This window comes from Phasianus colchicus, chromosome 2 (genome assembly GCF_987193195.1).
Source record: "Phasianus colchicus chromosome 2, bPhaCol1.hap1.1, whole genome shotgun sequence".
Taxonomy (NCBI): domain Eukaryota; kingdom Metazoa; phylum Chordata; class Aves; order Galliformes; family Phasianidae; genus Phasianus; species Phasianus colchicus.
In genome coordinates this window covers 53,950,517-53,968,357 of record NC_143437.1, presented here as the reverse complement: position 1 = coordinate 53,968,357, position 17,841 = coordinate 53,950,517, and the positions used below count along the sequence as shown (strand labels likewise).

General features: G+C 36.3%; 1 protein-coding gene across 2 annotated transcripts in view; it reads right to left on the bottom strand.

Moving 5' to 3' along the window:
• Positions 1-1,869: 1,869 nt before the first annotated feature.
• The window catches only part of REPS1 (RALBP1 associated Eps domain containing 1), a 63,433-nt gene continuing 47,461 nt past the window's right edge, over positions 1,870-17,841 (bottom strand). The window contains exons 10-20 of one of the 2 annotated variants that reach the window (XM_031611175.2): positions 15,288-15,368; positions 12,644-12,731; positions 11,340-11,441; positions 9,946-10,015; positions 7,568-7,686; positions 6,810-6,874; positions 5,343-5,528; positions 4,438-4,533; positions 3,722-3,870; positions 3,118-3,223; positions 1,870-2,067 (exon numbers count right to left, since the gene is read on the bottom strand). In XM_031611175.2, coding sequence (XP_031467035.2) covers positions 1,999-2,067; positions 3,118-3,223; positions 3,722-3,870; positions 4,438-4,533; positions 5,343-5,528; positions 6,810-6,874; positions 7,568-7,686; positions 9,946-10,015; positions 11,340-11,441; positions 12,644-12,731; positions 15,288-15,368 — 1,131 coding nt within the window. In that variant the 3' untranslated portion in view covers positions 1,870-1,998. Of the gene's footprint in view, positions 2,068-3,117; positions 3,224-3,721; positions 3,871-4,437; positions 4,534-5,342; positions 5,529-6,809; positions 6,875-7,567; positions 7,687-9,945; positions 10,019-11,339; positions 11,442-12,643; positions 12,732-15,287; positions 15,369-17,841 lie in introns of both variants that reach the window. The other variant, XM_031611158.2, reaches the window with a different exon arrangement.

Here is a 17,841-nt window from a genome sequence, read left to right as displayed (position 1 = left end):
CTTTTTCTTGCAATCAAAGGTTTGCACTTAATCTATTAGCTTACAAGATGCAGCTAAAACGTAATCTTCACACCCATTTAGGTACTGTTTCTTAATCCATTTACATAGAAGTAGAAAATATCTTCTTTACATGCAACTATGATACTCTTGGTTTTCATACCAGGGAATCTCACGTTGGATGACATTAAGCCACCTGTAACACTGTCTGAAGTGTTGGAATAATTTTAGTAATAAAGAATTAATCAGTCTGCAGATGATAACAAAAAAGGAAAATAGCTCATTTTCACGGGAACAAACTGCATATCCAGCAAAAAAAAAAATCTGACTTGAGCTATCCTTTCACAACAGAAACAAATGTTAGAGAATTTCATTTAAGCATAAGAGTGAGACAGTGAAGATAAAGACTTCTAACATGTAATTCATTCAGTTTTAATTTTCAAAAGTACTCTCAAGGAAATCAAACTAGAAAAATAAAGACTAGGGAAGTATACAATTCTTTGACCCAAGTCAGTACCAGCATTTACTTTTTAAAAGTTACAGCTACATTTAATTTGCTTATGAGAGGATACAAAAGGAATATAGCCACAGATTACCAAGAGAAGTCAATTGCTTCTGACCAACAGCTAGAGATACACAGGGAAAGAAAATGGTCAAAAGATTATGCAACTATTTTGTCGTACATGCCACAAAACTACAAAAAATCCCTGCAAAGCCCCACCCCATTTGAACGAGTTCCAATTCCCATGTAAAGATGAATCAACAAAATTAAAATATTGTGCTGTTTTATTGGTGTAAAAATCACACAATTGCTAGTTCTGATTCTGCAGAGATACATCCATGCAGTTAAACATCTATGATCCCACAGCCAGAAGAAGCCATTAAATAGAATATCTGCTGTTAGTCAGCAATTAATGCAAATTTACATATGAGATCAAAAGGTGTGTATCATACAATATACAACAAATCCTAATACAGTACATCAACCTGAATAGCAGGATACACTCAGAGAACTCAGTTAATAGTGAAGCCTGTCTATATGCCAGAGAAATAAGGCCGGTATCCCAGAATTCCTAAGAAGCAAACCGTTCTTAAAGTTGTTTTTTTTTTTTTTTTGCTGGGAATTGACACATTACTTGACAATACATTTTGTTATAGTGAAGACTGGTGGATGTGATCTGTTATTAAAAGGTAATGTGTGAAACATGCAATTACAGGTGGTGCTTAGGAAATGTGTAATTATTATGTCGGGGATTTACACCCACCTCCTTCACAAAAAGGTCTGAAAAGGGTTTGTTTGAGGGACCACCAATTGTACCATAAGTCTTCATATGCATGCAGCTGAATCAGGGTCATGAACGGATAAAATGTGAACACCTGGCAAACTGTGTTTAGGTACTCTATAATGTATGCAACAGAAATATGAAACCAAATCCAGTTGATACTGAGAACAGCCTGCAAGAACTCTGACAACCTGTTTAAACTGGCTTATTGCAAAGAAGCAGGCTTTCTAGAATTGTGAACATCTTTCAAATTGTGGAAGGCAGTTTGGGAGGTAATATTGGCTGACGACAGATTTTTTTCTCTTTTCTGGCACACTAAAATAAATGCCACAGCAAAGGAAGAATTTGCATGTTGTTTCAAGTCAACTGATCAGCAATCCTCCTCTGCAAGATGTTTCAACAGGAAAGAAAGGAAACCACTAAAAAGTTCCAGTTGGAAATTTTGGCGACAAACTCTGCAAACTCAAGTCCAACAAAGGTCACGGATGTCCACAGAAAACGATGCGAGAGGCAGTGTCACATTGAAGGAAAAAGGTTTTTTTTTTTTCCTGTACTGAAATTAAAATACTTAAATACAAAAGTGGACAAATTGACAAAACAGAACTACAACATTTAATGTAGAATAGAGTGCACCGAGCTAGACGCATGGATTTTTAAATAGGCTTTGAAACCAATACCCCTTTCAAAGTTAGTAAATTCACAGTTAACGGCAGTAGGCTTAGAGGTGAGAGAAAGGTCGAAGTTGTTCCAGTTGGACTTCCAGGGAGATTCTCTCTTCAAGAACATCCTACAAAAGAAATATTTTCTACCGATTGATATCAAAAATTTTCTCATGTGATCAAAACTGGTAAACATCAGCTCCAGTTTTGAGAACTAATATCAAGTCTTCTGTATAATCTGGAGAACTGTTCCCCAAAATCTGAATAGAACTGTTAGCACTAGCTAGTTGGTACTCCTAACTGAAAAAAAAACAGCGCTTTCCTCAGAAGTGAAGCCAATCAATACTACTTCATTATTTTACAAATCACCCCAAACCAAATTTGAAACCAGCTGCAAATTTAACTATGATGTTTTCAAAGAGAGTGTCTTAAGTTCAGAGGGGTAAACTCTCATTTCAAATAAAGGATTTGAAACTAACATTTTTTTTTTCTGAATTTTTCTTCTTATGTGACATGTACTCTTTAGCAAACAGTAACAAACAGCCATGCCCAACTGTTTTTTAAATCAGCCCATCTTCCTGTTGAGACAATACCTCTTTAGATCATGTTTGTATTTAAGAACTTTTTAATGACTTTGGTACTTAGTTTCAGATATCATAAGGTAAAGAAGATGGCACAAGAGGTTAAGAAAAATGGTGCCTACATATCCAGTAAGATAATTGCTAACCCAGAGACATAGATGGCTATAACAATTCTTACTGAGCTGCATGTTTTGTATCCCATATACGTATGTGTATATGTTTAAAAATATTTATAATTTAAGACTTTAAGGTTTGTATTTTGCTTCAGAAGAAGCATGTTACTTCAGCTGCTCTTCTCGGAACTGCTTTCGAAGTACCTGAAATCTACATCAGCTACTCTGAATTAATGATAACTTCAGTTTTCTGCATTTTTATTTTTAGAGTAGCTGAAAGCAAACAAATGCATTAAAAATGTGTTTAGTAGTAGTGTAAACATCCTCTGCAATTTCACAAAGCCTGTCACAATACCTATGAAAACAACTAAATATTTTAAACTAGTGACTTCAATATATACACTCAATATATCACTGATCTGCAGAAATGTCAGCTAGTATTCTCAGGGTTTGTTTTTTTTTTAAACAAAGTTTACTACATTACCTTTAGTTGCTGCTGTAGTTCGCTATTCAATCTGGCCAAAACAGTGTTGGTTTCCTTGTTGCGTCTGATTGACGCCTGAATTGCCTTCTTGTCCTTTCCTATCGATCTGAGAATATATTACAAGTATTTTAATGTCACTTCATTACTTAAACGAACATCTCATTCACAGTGTCTCTCATTCAAATGAACAGAAACCTCCTGTCAGAATTTTTAACTGTCAATTTTCTCTCTTTTGCCTGGCTTGATTAACCTTCCTTGTCTGCGCAGAAGACACATATACTTGATTTTAATGAAACAGTGAGAAGTACATTTCAAATTCTTAGAACTAATCCTCTGCAAACCCAACATACAGTCCAACATCCATTTACCTCAAAGTAACACTTGTGCAAGTTAAAAGTTCACACTCCAAAATTCAAGATCTCTACAAGGTCTACAAGTAGCCGCTTCAGGATTGTCTCATTTAAAAACAAAAATCTTTAAATCATTAATTGATTCTAATTCAAGCACATTCAAGTTGTTTGCAATTCCTAGAATATAAAGCGTGTATTGCTGTTTAAATGTAAACTCCCCAATAACAGACGTATTTATACACTTCTTGGGTTACCTAGGAATAGATGGCTGTGAAGCAAGAACAGCAGCTATGACACCTGTTTTCTGTGTATGTTCCTCAGCTTCAGGTCTCAACTCATCTTCTGATTTTAATCTTCTGCGAATAGGCTTTGGTGGTGGAGCAAGTGGGGTAGTGCCTTTACCCTAAAGGGGAAAACAACAGCTTATTAGTTCTCAGAAACTGCTTTTTTACTTGGATTATGTCATAATTTGTGTTACAACTCCTAGAATCAGTTATCTAGCTAAATTAATTTACAACCCATCGCACATTTTCTGAGGAACATCTAGCCGTATCTTGATATTGTACAGATTAAAAGAAGTGCTGAAGTTGACAGATGCAAACACACATCTGAGTGAACCCTTTCCCTCCCATCCAATAACTGCATCTATGTCATAAAAAAGTTAGAGAAGAGCTTTGTGACGATAAAAGTTTTGCTCCTTTTCAAACACATTCATGAATACTTTTAAGTACCTTAATACTTCAGATATTTTAAGTATCTTAAATATTTTAGTGTATGTATTTATAGTAATGCTACTCACAAACCTTATGACAAGAATTTACCAAATGTTTGCCTATTTCTAGCACATATCGAGCCTAAGGAAACAGGGTTTAAGTGGGCGTGCATGAAGTTGGCACAGCAAATCAAAAGAGCCATGCAATTTCCTATACATGAGACAACTGTGCTCTCTTTCCACCTGTCCGTTGCATACCGCGCTAGTGGGGACATTAGCAGGTACTTTCTCTTCAACTCTTCCATCTGCTTTGGCAATTCTAAGAGAACTTGCAGAATCAGAGGGCTTTTCAACCTAAAGAGATATAAACTACACTTAGAAAATTACTGCTTAACAAATATTTGATTCAGCAAGTTGGAAAAAGTTGAATAAAAATGCAGAATTATGATGTGTTTCTGATATAAGGATGCAGTCAACATTTAAAATTCAAGTTCAAGTCTTTTTTAGAGGCACAGACTGGAATACAATAATGATACAGGCTTTGGAACAAAACTATCTTGATTGTGTCATTCTGAACTGGAAGCAGCTTACTGAAAAGGCACCTAGTAATAAAAAGCTGAGTTTTATGGAAGTCCTCTGTCATGAGGAAGGAAATACAGCTCTATAAACATTTAAATCTATTTAAAAATATGTTAAAGCTCTATTCATTTCTGCTATTTGTTCGATAGCACAAAACCAAATTACTGGAGTTTTAGCAGATATTTTTAACACCTGCCAACCATCTCATTTATTGGGGTGACTACTTTTAAAACTTATCATTTGGTAAGCCATTTTGGAAGCAAAGAATGAGCCTATTTTTATGAGAATATAAATTTTGCCTGTGCTAATCTTAAATGTTCAAACACAATTCTGTTTGTTTCCATCTACGCTGGTAAACAAAATCTTCTGAGGTACAATCAAGAACTGAGAGGAAAATAAATTTTTCTGCCTAAGTGTCAGGTAGTTACTGAAGAAGCACAGCAATACATAATATAACTGCTTTCTACCAGTGGATTGGAGTAACATAAAATCTCCACTGGTTCAAAAACCAGAAGGTGGTTTCAATAAAATCATGTAACTGTTGGTAGTCCTAAACAGTTGTCAACATCTTCATTTTCACTCACCTGCAAGGCTTCTGAGTGTGTTTCAATTTCATCATCTTCCTCCTTGTTTACACCTGATGCAGCAAATGCCTCAAACTGACTGAAGTCTGCAAAATTTGGCTGTTCTGGTATTTGTTGAGGTGAGGTACTGGTATGAGATATTAGGCCATCAGCATCTACTGGGCGATGCACATGAGGACCGGCACCCTGCAATAAAGGGAAAAAAAGAATATTTAGCAACAATGCTCTTAGCAGTTATCAGATGCAAAGCCTCTCAATAAACAACAGTTTGTGACACAGAATTAAAGATTATTTGCTTTCTTAGCAGACTTAGTTATTAGAAAAACTAAACACATCCCTAAGACAGCTCACTTTGTGTGGTTATAAAAATAGTGAAATAGTTAACCAAAAAGGGAGCCCTGCCAGATGTTCTGTCATCTAGTGTATGAGACAGAAGATACATGCAGAGTAGGAACTAGCTAGACTCACTGGGCAGTACATATGCTTCTGCTGTACCAGTGCAGCGTGGCTCTGTTAGACTGAATACATGTTTTAATTTAGATCCTCAAGGAAATTTGAGATCATACTCCATGGAGCATATCTGTCATTGCTGACTGATTTCAACACATTTAATGAAAACAGAAAGCCAACTAAAGGGACATAACAAACAATCTAAGTGAGGAGAATGCACCATCAGCTCAGACATTATTATGTATCAGAGAAAACATACAAGAGAGCACACTTACATATTTTCACTGTATAACCAGTTTCAAGCACAAAAGAAATCCAGGAGAAATAGTAGGCTTTATTTCTGATATTGTGTTCTAAATGACTCAGAAATAACTGCTGAGGGACTCAGATTCTAACAAGTAGCTGCTGCTGAAAAACAACTGAAAAGCAATTCTACCTGTTCCATGCAAGATTTGCAAAACAGTTGAATGATTAATCTGGTTGAGAAAAGAAAAAAAAAATTGTAGGATTTGTTCTCCACTAAATTGGCTAATTGAAATGACTTAGACTTAGACCAAAAAGTCACCACATTCTTGAAAGGGAAGTAGAAGTATCATGCCTTTTGGGAGTAAACATTCTCTATAAAACCAAAACCTGTGCCAGAGACACGGATCCAAAGACAAGCATTTATTGTGAAACACTTTAAAAGATCTGTGTTATGGTTTTACAGGGACAGGTAAACAAATGCAAAAGTGTAACATCCCTCCTTTCATTACAACTTAGAGCTCCAAAGCCATTCAATTCCTCCTCAATCTCTAATTTAATTCCTTTGCATGGTTTCACCAGAAGCAATTCAGAAAAGGCCAGCATTTGCCTATAGTTTCACCTTTGAAATCATTCACACTCCTGTCATTTCAAACAACAAAAAAAAAGATTTTTGAGAAGTTTAAACACAGAGGTTAGACAGAGGTTAGATAAAAGGATCAGACTAATGCACCAAGTTAGAGTATGGTTTTACTGAAGGGATAGCATCATCACCTGTGAAGGCTGTGGTCTTGGAGGCACTGCAGGGGGATAGGCAACAACTCCAGCCTGTTGCTGTCCTGTAAGACGCATCACATTTAGCTAAGGTTGTTACTTCTCATATTACATCAGTATCTTATGTTTTGACTTTTCAAAAATGAAGAAATTCACACTTTGCATAAATATAAGCCTATCATTTGGGAACACTGCTGTAAAAATTTGAAATCTTTCAAATTTTCAAATAGATAAAACAAGGAATCAGAACATTAGTCTTGTTCTTGTCCTCCTGTCATACTTCCCTGATCTCAGTTTTCTTCTTTTACTCCCATTACCCACTGTCAACATTTCCTCTTTGAGATCTTGAGCTGAAAAGTACTGCAAATCATTAAGCAATATTACCAAAAGTGATCTTTAATCATTTCCTCACGATATTTAACCCCTATCTTTTTAATACATTCAATGCAAAAAGAACTCTTCTTGAGAATTTACTGGCAGATGCAATTCACTGCATACGGATGCACTACCAAAATGCATTTCCTGACTTTGCTTTCCACATTCATCCAGAGGGATGCATTGACATCACTTTACATTAAGTCTTAAGTTATCTGTTTTAGCAAAGTAGTGTACAAATTTCAATACAAACTGTAAGAGTGACAACATTTTCAGCTTTTTAATTCAGAAGCAGTATTTTAAAAACACATTCTAATCCCTCTTCAGATGGAAAAAAAAGTCTGCTTCAGAAATAAAGTACACTAGGAACACAAAGTATCTACCTGGGGTAACTGAAAAGGATCTGTTCATATCTAAAGATGACGACCGAGAGTGAGAAGGGTGAGGTCTTGGCGGGGGTGGTGGTGGTGCTGTGTTATCTGGAGATGTTCCTGAATGTGATCTGCAAAACATACAAAGCTCTGTAATGATTTTTGGCAGCTACAACAGAATTAAATTCAAGATTTCTTTTAAGTATTCAATTAAAAAGACTTGACAGACAGAAAAGAGCCTGATGATTGCCACTGATTCTGAAGAGTACAAAATCAATTTTAAACTTCTAGCAACCTCTGATTTCACATTTGTTTTCACATTTCTATTTACCTAAATCTCAATTTTCTAGATTATTCTCATAGTACTGCTAGCTATTCATATTTGAGCAACCAATAGTTTCTGATACACACTTCAAACAATCACAGCTCAGAAATACAGAATCTCAGATATGTAAATTTCATCCAGATGGCAGTCATGATTTGCAAAGCATGTTAAGATGTAGTCAACATCATAATTCAGTTTTACACTTAAGTTCAGTATCACTGAAAAATAATGTTTCTGTAGGATCTGCCTGCAGATATATCAAAGTTAAGCAGTATAACAGTGTATGAGATAGATATCCCAATTTCCTCCATGAGATTTTCCAAATCTATTTACGAGGTAGCATCTTCAGGAATTGCAACTTGTTCTTAGATAGGATCACCATCTAGTGGATATCTGTTGCAAGTTCATCAAACAATCAGAAATATCAGAAGGATGAAGTAGTGTGCTACTCAACTGGAACTTCAGTGGGATAATGGGGTTTACTGTATGCAGTATTTTTCTGCAGCTTCCATTTAAAAACAGCTTGAAGAAACTTCCTAACTACCGCACTCTGAGCAAGACAGATTCACTGGATCACCGGTCTGACACAGCTACTACTTTCCTTAACTCATACATGAGTGATAAATTCTCTGCAGGATGGACTTCTGTAACATTCTTCTACAAATGAAATAAGCCAGGAGAGATAACAGGTACTCTAAGTTTCATAAAACACCTAAAACCCCTGAATGTGTTAAGTCCAGAAAGAAAAACAAATTATCAGAATAAAAAAATTTGCTTTTAAAACATACTCTCCAGGAAGATACTTTTGTAATATTATGTAACAATGACAATGAAAAACAAACCTAAACCACATCCTACCACTATCTTTCTAGCTAATCTGATAGAAAGTGCGATAGTAGGATAAAATAAGGGAAAAAGTTGTTTACAGATAGTCCTGGTGTAGTCTTTTCTGTTATTGCTTTTTGAGAACACGTTATGTACTCTGGACTTATGGTAGTATTAAGGACAATGTAATATTTATAAACAAAGCTGCAATTGGTAGAAAAGGTATAAATGGAAGGAAAGAAGAGTGACTGAGATAATTTTCCTGGGTGGATGTTGTCAGATTTGGCAGAGCTAACTAATAGCAGCTACCTGTACCAGAAAACAGTAGCTCATCAGAACGATTCACTCACCTACACAAACCAGCAAGAGAACTCACCCCAAAATCGAATAATATGGAAAATAACCAAGAAATCATCATTGTAATAATGCCAAAAATACACACAGAAGCAGGACAGAGAATCAGTGTTGCCATTAGGTAACAAAGGAGTAAAGAAGTTTTCAAGCTGTTGTACTGAAAGCTAACTGTAAATCTTTCTTCACTATTGAAATTATGATAATTATTTTCATTTTGAAACTTACCTCCAAATTGATTGTAAGATGGTTAATGGCGTAGCTGATTTTTAATCCTATTCAGGTACAGATTTAATGGGGACAATTAGCACCAGCTGGTACAAGACGTTCTTTTTGTCATATGATGCAGTTGTTGGTTATACATTTGTACTGCTTTACCCAATCCCTTAATTTATGTTGGGAATCTGGCTATCTTTCATTACATGGAAGCTCATTATTAAAAGAGATTGAGTTATTGTCATGATTTATTTTTATTTTTATTTTTTACACAATAAATAATCAGAAGGTCCTTCTCAATTAATGCCTAATGGATATTTTAAATACGAAAAATTGGTCTCAAGCAACATTATGATCACCTATGTTTATTTTCCCTCCCGTGTTCTTAGGGAGGTAGTCTTTTTGGATTTACTTGAGTGAACACAGAGTTTCTTTTCACTGGCAAATCCCAGGCAACTTTGCAGACTTCACAGTTTTGTTAAGTTTCATTTGACACATTAGCAGGAACAGCATACATTCTAATATGTGAAAACACAGCATGCCTCTAGATTTCTCATTTTTCAAGTCAGACCTGGCCACCATTTTATAGGTGTGCTCTCAAGCAACCAGAAGAGCTTAGCACAGGCCTCTTTAAACATATTTTATTTACTTCTTTAGTTGTTACTCTACTGACCGTTGCCGCGTTACAGCACTTCCAATTTGCTCTGGATCTGAAGTATAGGAGTCTGAACTGCTGTAACCATCTGCTGGTAAAAGAAAGTACAGTCAATATCATCTAACAGACATAGATAATATGAAAAGTTAAGTTTCGTAAGAAACTTAAGAAAACTTAAACAATCATATAACTGACTATCATGAGACAACATTTAAGTTTCCAGGGATCACTTGAGAAAATTAAGCTTAAAGCAGAAGTTGGCTATGTGGTGTATGAAATAATCTCTCCTCAAACATCTTTAGTAAGGGAGCCACGCAGGCTGTTATGCCACCTAGTGGAACAAGCGCAATCACTCTTCTAAGAAAAGAACAAGACCTTCTGGACCAAGAAGTTTAACATGAGCTCAGTATGAAATTACTGGTTTTCTGCTGGCAGCAGAATGTGGTTTTCTGAACTACTTTCAAAGCTGTTTGGAGAGTAAGCAATGGCTATATGAAGTAGAGGACGGTCATTCAGAAAAATGAATCTTCAGATGCCGCTAAGTCTAATTCATGAATCTGACCATAATCTCAAATCTAAGAGAATCCTTTTTGAGTGTTTCCAGTTACAGTTCCTATTAAGAATGATACTGAAAACTATGCAATATTATTTTTCACCTCAGGACTGTGGTTTCCGCTAGTAGCACAAATGAATCTCCAGTTTTGTTGGTATTTCATTATGAAGGGAGGTAATATACATCACCCTCCCATTCTAACTGCAGTATTCCACGATCTGGTTTGTGTCATTTAACGGAGTTTAAGACAAAATTACAGAATCACAGAATCACAGAATTGCCAGGGTTGGAAGGGACCTCAAGGATCATGAATCTCCAACCCCCCTGCCACATGCAGGGCCACCACCATTCCACCTAATGCTAGACCAGACTGCCCAGGGCCCCATCCAATCTGGCTTTGAACACCTCCAGGGACAGGGCATCCACAACCTCCCTGGGCAGCCTGTTCCAGTACCTCACCACTCTCTCTGTAAAGAATTTCCCCCTGACATCCAACCTATATCTCCCTTCCCTCAGCTTAAAACCATTTCCCCTTGTCCTGCTGTCAAAATTAACTTGTCCTTAATCACATGTTGAAACAGTACATTGCTTTCAAGTTAATGCTATCTGGAAAAACAGTAATTATTTTTGCTGCTTTTAGTTTTACTTGGTTAAGAACAATTTTGACACTGTGGGTGCCCACTAAGAATCTTCTCAATTACCACTTTTAATATATACTTTGTATCAGAACTGTTTCTATTCTCAGGATAAGTTTATCTCATTTAAAAGCTTCTGCATTTAGTAAGTTTTCATTCACTGATGAAAAAAATCTACATTTTGCTTAACATTAAAATGAGATCAGAAGGCATTTGATACTTACTAACTGTATTTCCAGGTGTGTATTTTACAGATGAACTCATTTTGTTTTCTTCTGGGAGATCAGGTGGTTTCACAAGTAATGGGCTAGTAGGGTTAGTATGATCTGAACAGAAAAATAAGTTTAAATAAACAAGTGTTCTCAAACTAGCTTTTACTTCTGACATTAAAACGTTGCAATTGCTTTCTACGTCCTTATCTGAAATGCTATTCTGAAGACTAAAATCATTACACTTTAAAATTTATACATTAAGTGGCAACTTCGAAGTTTTATGTTTTAACTGTGCACATTTTTCAGTGTTGACAGTTGTGAATCTTCACCTATTAATAAGGCTAAAGAAACATCAAAAGAAATGTATTGTGAATCATTTCTTATTCCTCATATACTGAAAGTTGCATACGAGTAACACAGAAATACAAAGAAGTACTGGCATATTAGGCCAAATCTATAATTGAGACTGTGGCCTCCACTGTTCAAGTAAAATTATCAAAGAACTGAGTTTATTCTTGACTAAAGGATAAAGTAGGCCTATACTGAATACTTTAAAATGCATCAGTCTTCAAGACAATAAACAATATTTCTGACTACGGGGTAATAAGATGTTTCTCCAAAGCTCTATTTCCTGATAAATGCAGGATTTGCCAAACCTGTGTTCTCCATCTTATAGAATCATAGAATCAACAAGGTTGGAAACAACCTATAAAGATCATCTAGTCCAACCACCCTCCCATTACCACAAGCCTCTAAATCTTATCTTGTAGCTCCTCATCCAGACACCTCTTGAACACTGCCAGGGACGGTGACTCCACCACCTCCCTGGGCAGGCCATTCCAGTGCCTGACCACTGTCTGAGAGAAAAAGTTCTTCCTCATGTCCAACTTAAACCTCCTCTGGTACAACTTGCGGCCATTTCCTCGGGTCCTGCTCATTGCCTGGGAGAAGAGGCCAAACCCCTCTTCACCACAACCTCCCTTCAGGAAGTTGTAGAGAGCAATGAGGTCTCCCCTGAGCCTCCTCTTCTCCAGGCTAAACAATCCCAGCTCCCTCAGAATTTAATAAAGAAACCCAAATGAAATTGGTACCTTGCTGCTCCAGAATTACTCCAAGCAATAATCTTTTGGAAATGGCTGATCTAAACTCTGCATCTATCTGGAAAGCATTGTAATTCCTAACTCGAGAGCCTCATCAACTGTTATGCTGCTTACAATTTCAGATATTTTCGATTACAAGAAAACAAAATCAGGATTATTTAAGGAAGCAAGTTAAGTTTATAAAACTTTCTTGATTAACAAGGGAAAGCGTCCTACCACTTCCAGTTCTTTTAAGCTCCATTTCCTGCATGTGGATTTTGCTTGGAGTCATCCTTATAGGAACTGGGTGCACAATTGCAGTATCCTGTGGAAGAGATAGATTAAGTTGTGTTAATGTAGTTTTAAGTTGTTCTATTAAGAGTTTCTGACATCATGTGAAATGACATTTCTAAGGAGAAAAAATCGTAAGTCTAATTTTACACAGTTCCAGGGTATTTAACATACCTATGAAACCAAAGCTGTATGAGCTGAAGTTCCTCTATCCACATATAAAGTATAATATGGCGTTCAATTTAAAGAGGGAATTCTAAACATTCTGCAAGGTAACTGTGACTATATGACTCAAGTTTTGACAACTTTCCATCATTTTTGAAATACTAGTTAATATCTGCTATTCCAAGTGCACCTGCAAAAAATTCTTTTCAAAATTCCAATCAATTTATGATGCCTCAGAAAATTACAGGCTTTAAAATAGTATGACTGATTTGCAGAAAGACAGGGACTTTGTCGTAAATTAAGGCCATCAGTTTCAAGAGTCTTTAAAATAGTAAAATCTTTGAAGTTTTAGTATAAGCAATGCTATGGACTAGATCTTTTGATAGATTTGCTTTTACAACTTCCGCATTTTCTTTACAGTTCAAACAAGTGACTGGAAAGGACATCAAGTTTCAAAACTGCTCTAGTATGAGAATCTGATTTTGACTACTCAAGTATATCGTTTCATCAAGAACAGTTATGTTCACATAATTAATTCTAGAACTGTTTAAATTGACTTGCAGTACTTGTTGCAAATATAAACTTTTAAAACCACTTCTTAGATACAGCTCAAACACTGAAGCCAAATGATTAGGCCTTTATGTTCAACCCCATAGGGTAACCATTAACCCTTAACCATAACCCAAAGGGTGTAACGCTTAACTCTAACACAAATTGGTAACCTGAACCATAGTACAAATGTGTAACCCATAACCCTTAACCCTAACAAAAAAGAGTAAGGTTTAACCCCAAACCAAAAGGGTAATCCGCAACCCTTAATGCTAACACAAAAAGGAAACCAATAACCCTAACTCAAAATTTAAACCTCTTGAAATTTAAAGCTCCTTAAATCTAACCCCAAATTGTAACTCATAACACTTAACGCTAGCCCACAATGTTAACCCTTACCCCTAACCCAAAGAGGTAAACCTTATTCCTCTGTAATTGCACTGTTCAGAAATCATTCTTGCTGTAGTTATTTCAGTTCTTTACTCTAATGTACGGCTACTATAAAATAATTTGTTTCAAACAATTAAATGAACTTTTATAGAAGTATTAATACAGATCAATAATCAAAGCACCTTAACACGTTACCAACTTTCTCTTAGAGAAGTCACCTTCATATACCAGGAGATGAATGTCTATGAATTTACTCTTTAGTCTGCTATGAAATACTCAAGCAAGCTAATTAGTTAATTCTCCCCTTTGGGAAAGCAAGAGTAGTTTGAAGAGAAAAAACAAAACAAACATTTAGTCCTATGCATCACTGTTGAGATTTAAAATAAGTAGTCTGAATACTGCCAGAGAAAATTTGCTCTCAGTTATTCTTATTGCAGTTTTAAAAAAATTTACCAAACATCAAAGATGCTCATCATTCTTTACACAAATCTTATCAAGACCAAGCATCATAAGTAAAAAAAATCACTTTTCCAATATAAATTTATTTGAATTTCTATTTACACACACATGCATACACACACACGAGCTACATGAGTTTTCTACACATTACATTTCTACTTTCAATATTAACTGCATGTGGGAAAATTTTGAATGTCAGATTTCTGTCCTTGAATAATTACGTGCAGGAATAAGCTGTCATCTTACTGGGGAAACGAGGCAGTGGTAGCTCTATACTGTTAACTAATTACAGCAGTAACAGCAATAATTTTTGTAAGAAAAGCAGGAGGAAAAGCAACTGCTAAATAAGTAATTTTAATGCATTTCAGAATCATTTCAATGTTACATGCAAAACACTGTAACAGATCTTAGGCTTCAAAGCTTGGATCATCACCACTTAAAGCATCACCACAGGATCCATCACCACTTAAAGCATTCCTCATTAGGTAAGTCATTATAAAAGCATAAGCTTAGCCAGAAAGATAAACACAATAACTAACTAAATAAAAAATATAATTACTAAATCAGTGAAAACACTGGGGCTTGATACATTACATCCATGAATATCTGACAGTTTTTTCAGTTAAGTAAGGTGTTGGCAACACCTACGATTATGTATTTTGCAGCTTGAAAAAATACTGAAGATAGAATCTGAAAAAGGGACTAATAAATAATTTGGAGTGGCTCTTGAATTACCTTATCTTTTCAAAAAACAGTATGTTTAAGTATTTCCTCTAATAGCTTTTGAAAGCAGTATTGGATCAAAATCAAGAAAACAAACATTCACTGCACTCAATGTTAAATGTGAGAAGTACCAGAAAAACTCTATTCCTAGAAATAAGCAAAATAATTAATAAGCTCGTTACCATTCCCAAAAAGAAAAAAAAAAAGGAGTTCATGGAATCATGCATAACAGCTATATACAATGAATAGAAATTCAGTGTTAATAAAATTAATTTCAAACAAGCAAGCTAAGTGATTGACTTACAGGATCAGCTGGTGCAATGTTAGAATCAAATTGGGTCAGAGTTTGTGAGCTTGAAGAGCGTTCGCTAAATGTCTCCCACTGCTGAACAGACAGAGGAGAGAAATCAGCATGATGAGAAAGATGGGAGTAAAAGATCACCAAGGAGACTTAGCATAGTAGTTTGGAGGTTGCACTAGAAAGCACTGTATTTGCACTGGGCAGTTCTTAGAAGCTACACAAACACATGTCAAATCTTTCAGTTTGAGACTGCACTGCAATCAAGTTTGTTACCTGTCAGTGTTCATCTTTTACTTTCATACTTCATAGTGAACACACAGGTGCACAGTTAACTCAAATATTTTCAGAGTTCTTGTAAAAATTACACAAGTAGAAAAAAACTGTTAAGCCAATCAAATATTATTGAGATTCAGTGCCACATGTTTGTAAATATAAAATCCACAGAAAGATTCCTCAGCTTTATATAGTTGCCCAGTTTCAAATATATTTAGGAGGCACTGATTTTCTTACAAAATCTCAGACAAATGAACACTGAGCAGAGTGCTCTAATTATACTAGTCCGGCTTGCTAGTGCAACCCCTGAGAAATGATTCTATTCAGCAAGAGTATTTTTACAAGTCTAAATCACTGACAAGGCAAAGAATTAAATTCAAACATACCACTGATTGTTAAAAGCAAATTAAGTACAGTTTTACAAGATATAGGCGTGCTGTATCAACACATAGTTGTCAAGAGTCCTCATGCTTAATAAGTCAAAATACTGTCACAACTGGATCGATGAAGTAGGAAAATACATAAAATTAATCTGATCCAGAAACTAAATGGCAAATCACTACAGGATCATTAAACTCGTATCTTGGCATTACAACAAATATTAGCCAAGTTTCAAACAAGGTTTTTAGAAGATTTTTAGCACTCAGAGAGACTAAAATGTTAGTATGGTCACGAAAACAAATCAATATTCTTGTCCCACCTCTGTAGGTAAATCAACATGTATGCTTTCAGATGATATTGAGCACAGTATATTTTGTTAGTCAACCTAGTATCATGCACTCCCCTACATGAAACCATGGTCAACGAATGAGTGAGCCATATTCAGGCACACACAATCCGGTTCCTGTAGTGCTTGGAAGGTAACTTTCTGACAGGCAGTGGAGGAGCCAACAAGGAAAGGTATGCTGCTGGACCTTGTTCTTACAAATAAGAAAGGCCTGGTTGGGAATGCAAAGGCAGCCTTGGATGTAGCAAACATGAGACAGTGGAGTTCAGGAACTTACATGGAAGAAAGAAGGCAGTAAGTAGGATTGCAATGCTGGACTTTTGGAGAACCAACCTTGACCTCTTCAGGGACCTACTTGAAGGCATCCAGTGGGTTAGGGCATTGCAAGGTAAGAGGGCACACAGGTCAAGGAAAGTGATTTCCCCCTCTCCTCTGCCCTGGTGAGACCATATCTAAAGTGCTGTGTCCAACTCTTGGCTCCTCAGTTTGAGAATGAATGGGAACTTCTAGTGGAGGACCACAAAGATTAGGGGACTGAAGTGTCTCCCGTATGAGGAAAGGCTGAGAGACCTGGGACTGTTCAGCCTGGAGAAGAAAAGACTGAGAGGCAATCTTATCAGTGTTTAATATACTTTTAATGGGTGGAAGTCAAGTGGATGAGGCCAGGCTATAGGCAATGAGGGGCTATGGGAACAAACTGGAACACAGGAAGTTCCATATAACATGAGGAAAAGTATCTTCACTGTGAGTGTGACAGATCATTGGAACAGACTGCCCAAAGAGGCTGTGAAGCCTCCTTCTCTGGAAATATTAAACACCTGCCCAGATGCTCTCCTATGTAAGCGACCATAGGGAACCTCCTTTGGCAGGAGGCTGGACTAGATCACCTCCAAAGGTCCCTCCCAACCTCCACAATTCTATGATTCTGTGAATGGCCAATATGTGAAAGTAGGCTAAAGTAGTACTTTAGAGATAGGAATTTCCATGAAGACCTAAATGACTGTTTTCAGTAAGCTGAAATTAATCAAACGTAATCAGAACAAGACTCACTACAGTTTTAAGACCCTTCACGTGTGGTGCTGCTCCTTGCAGAGGAGGAGTCCTATTTTTTAACAAAGGCAAAGAGACTATGACATGTCATTCAGCTGGTATTTTTCCACAAAACTACCCCTTTTTAGCAAGAATGTAAGCTTTCCCCTTCCTAAATGCTGCATCCCACTCCATATAGTAATCAACTCATTTTTGCAGTACTCCACCCAGTCATGAAGTAGTGGCACTGCAAGAAGTGCTTTTAAACCAAAAAATCTAGCAGCCAAATTCTGCCAGCCTTTTCCACATTTTGGCCTCTTACTTTTACACAGCTGCTTATCATCATGAAACATACAGTAATATATTTTTGAACTACCACTACCCTTTAAACTTGACTTTGCCACTGCCCTCAGTGTTACTAGTTATACAGACAAACAGATGTTTTGTTTACAGCAATCTTGCTGCTTAATTTTTCAAAACTTCCATGAAGGCATACAGCATTTATGTTATACCTAGAACAAGTGCTTA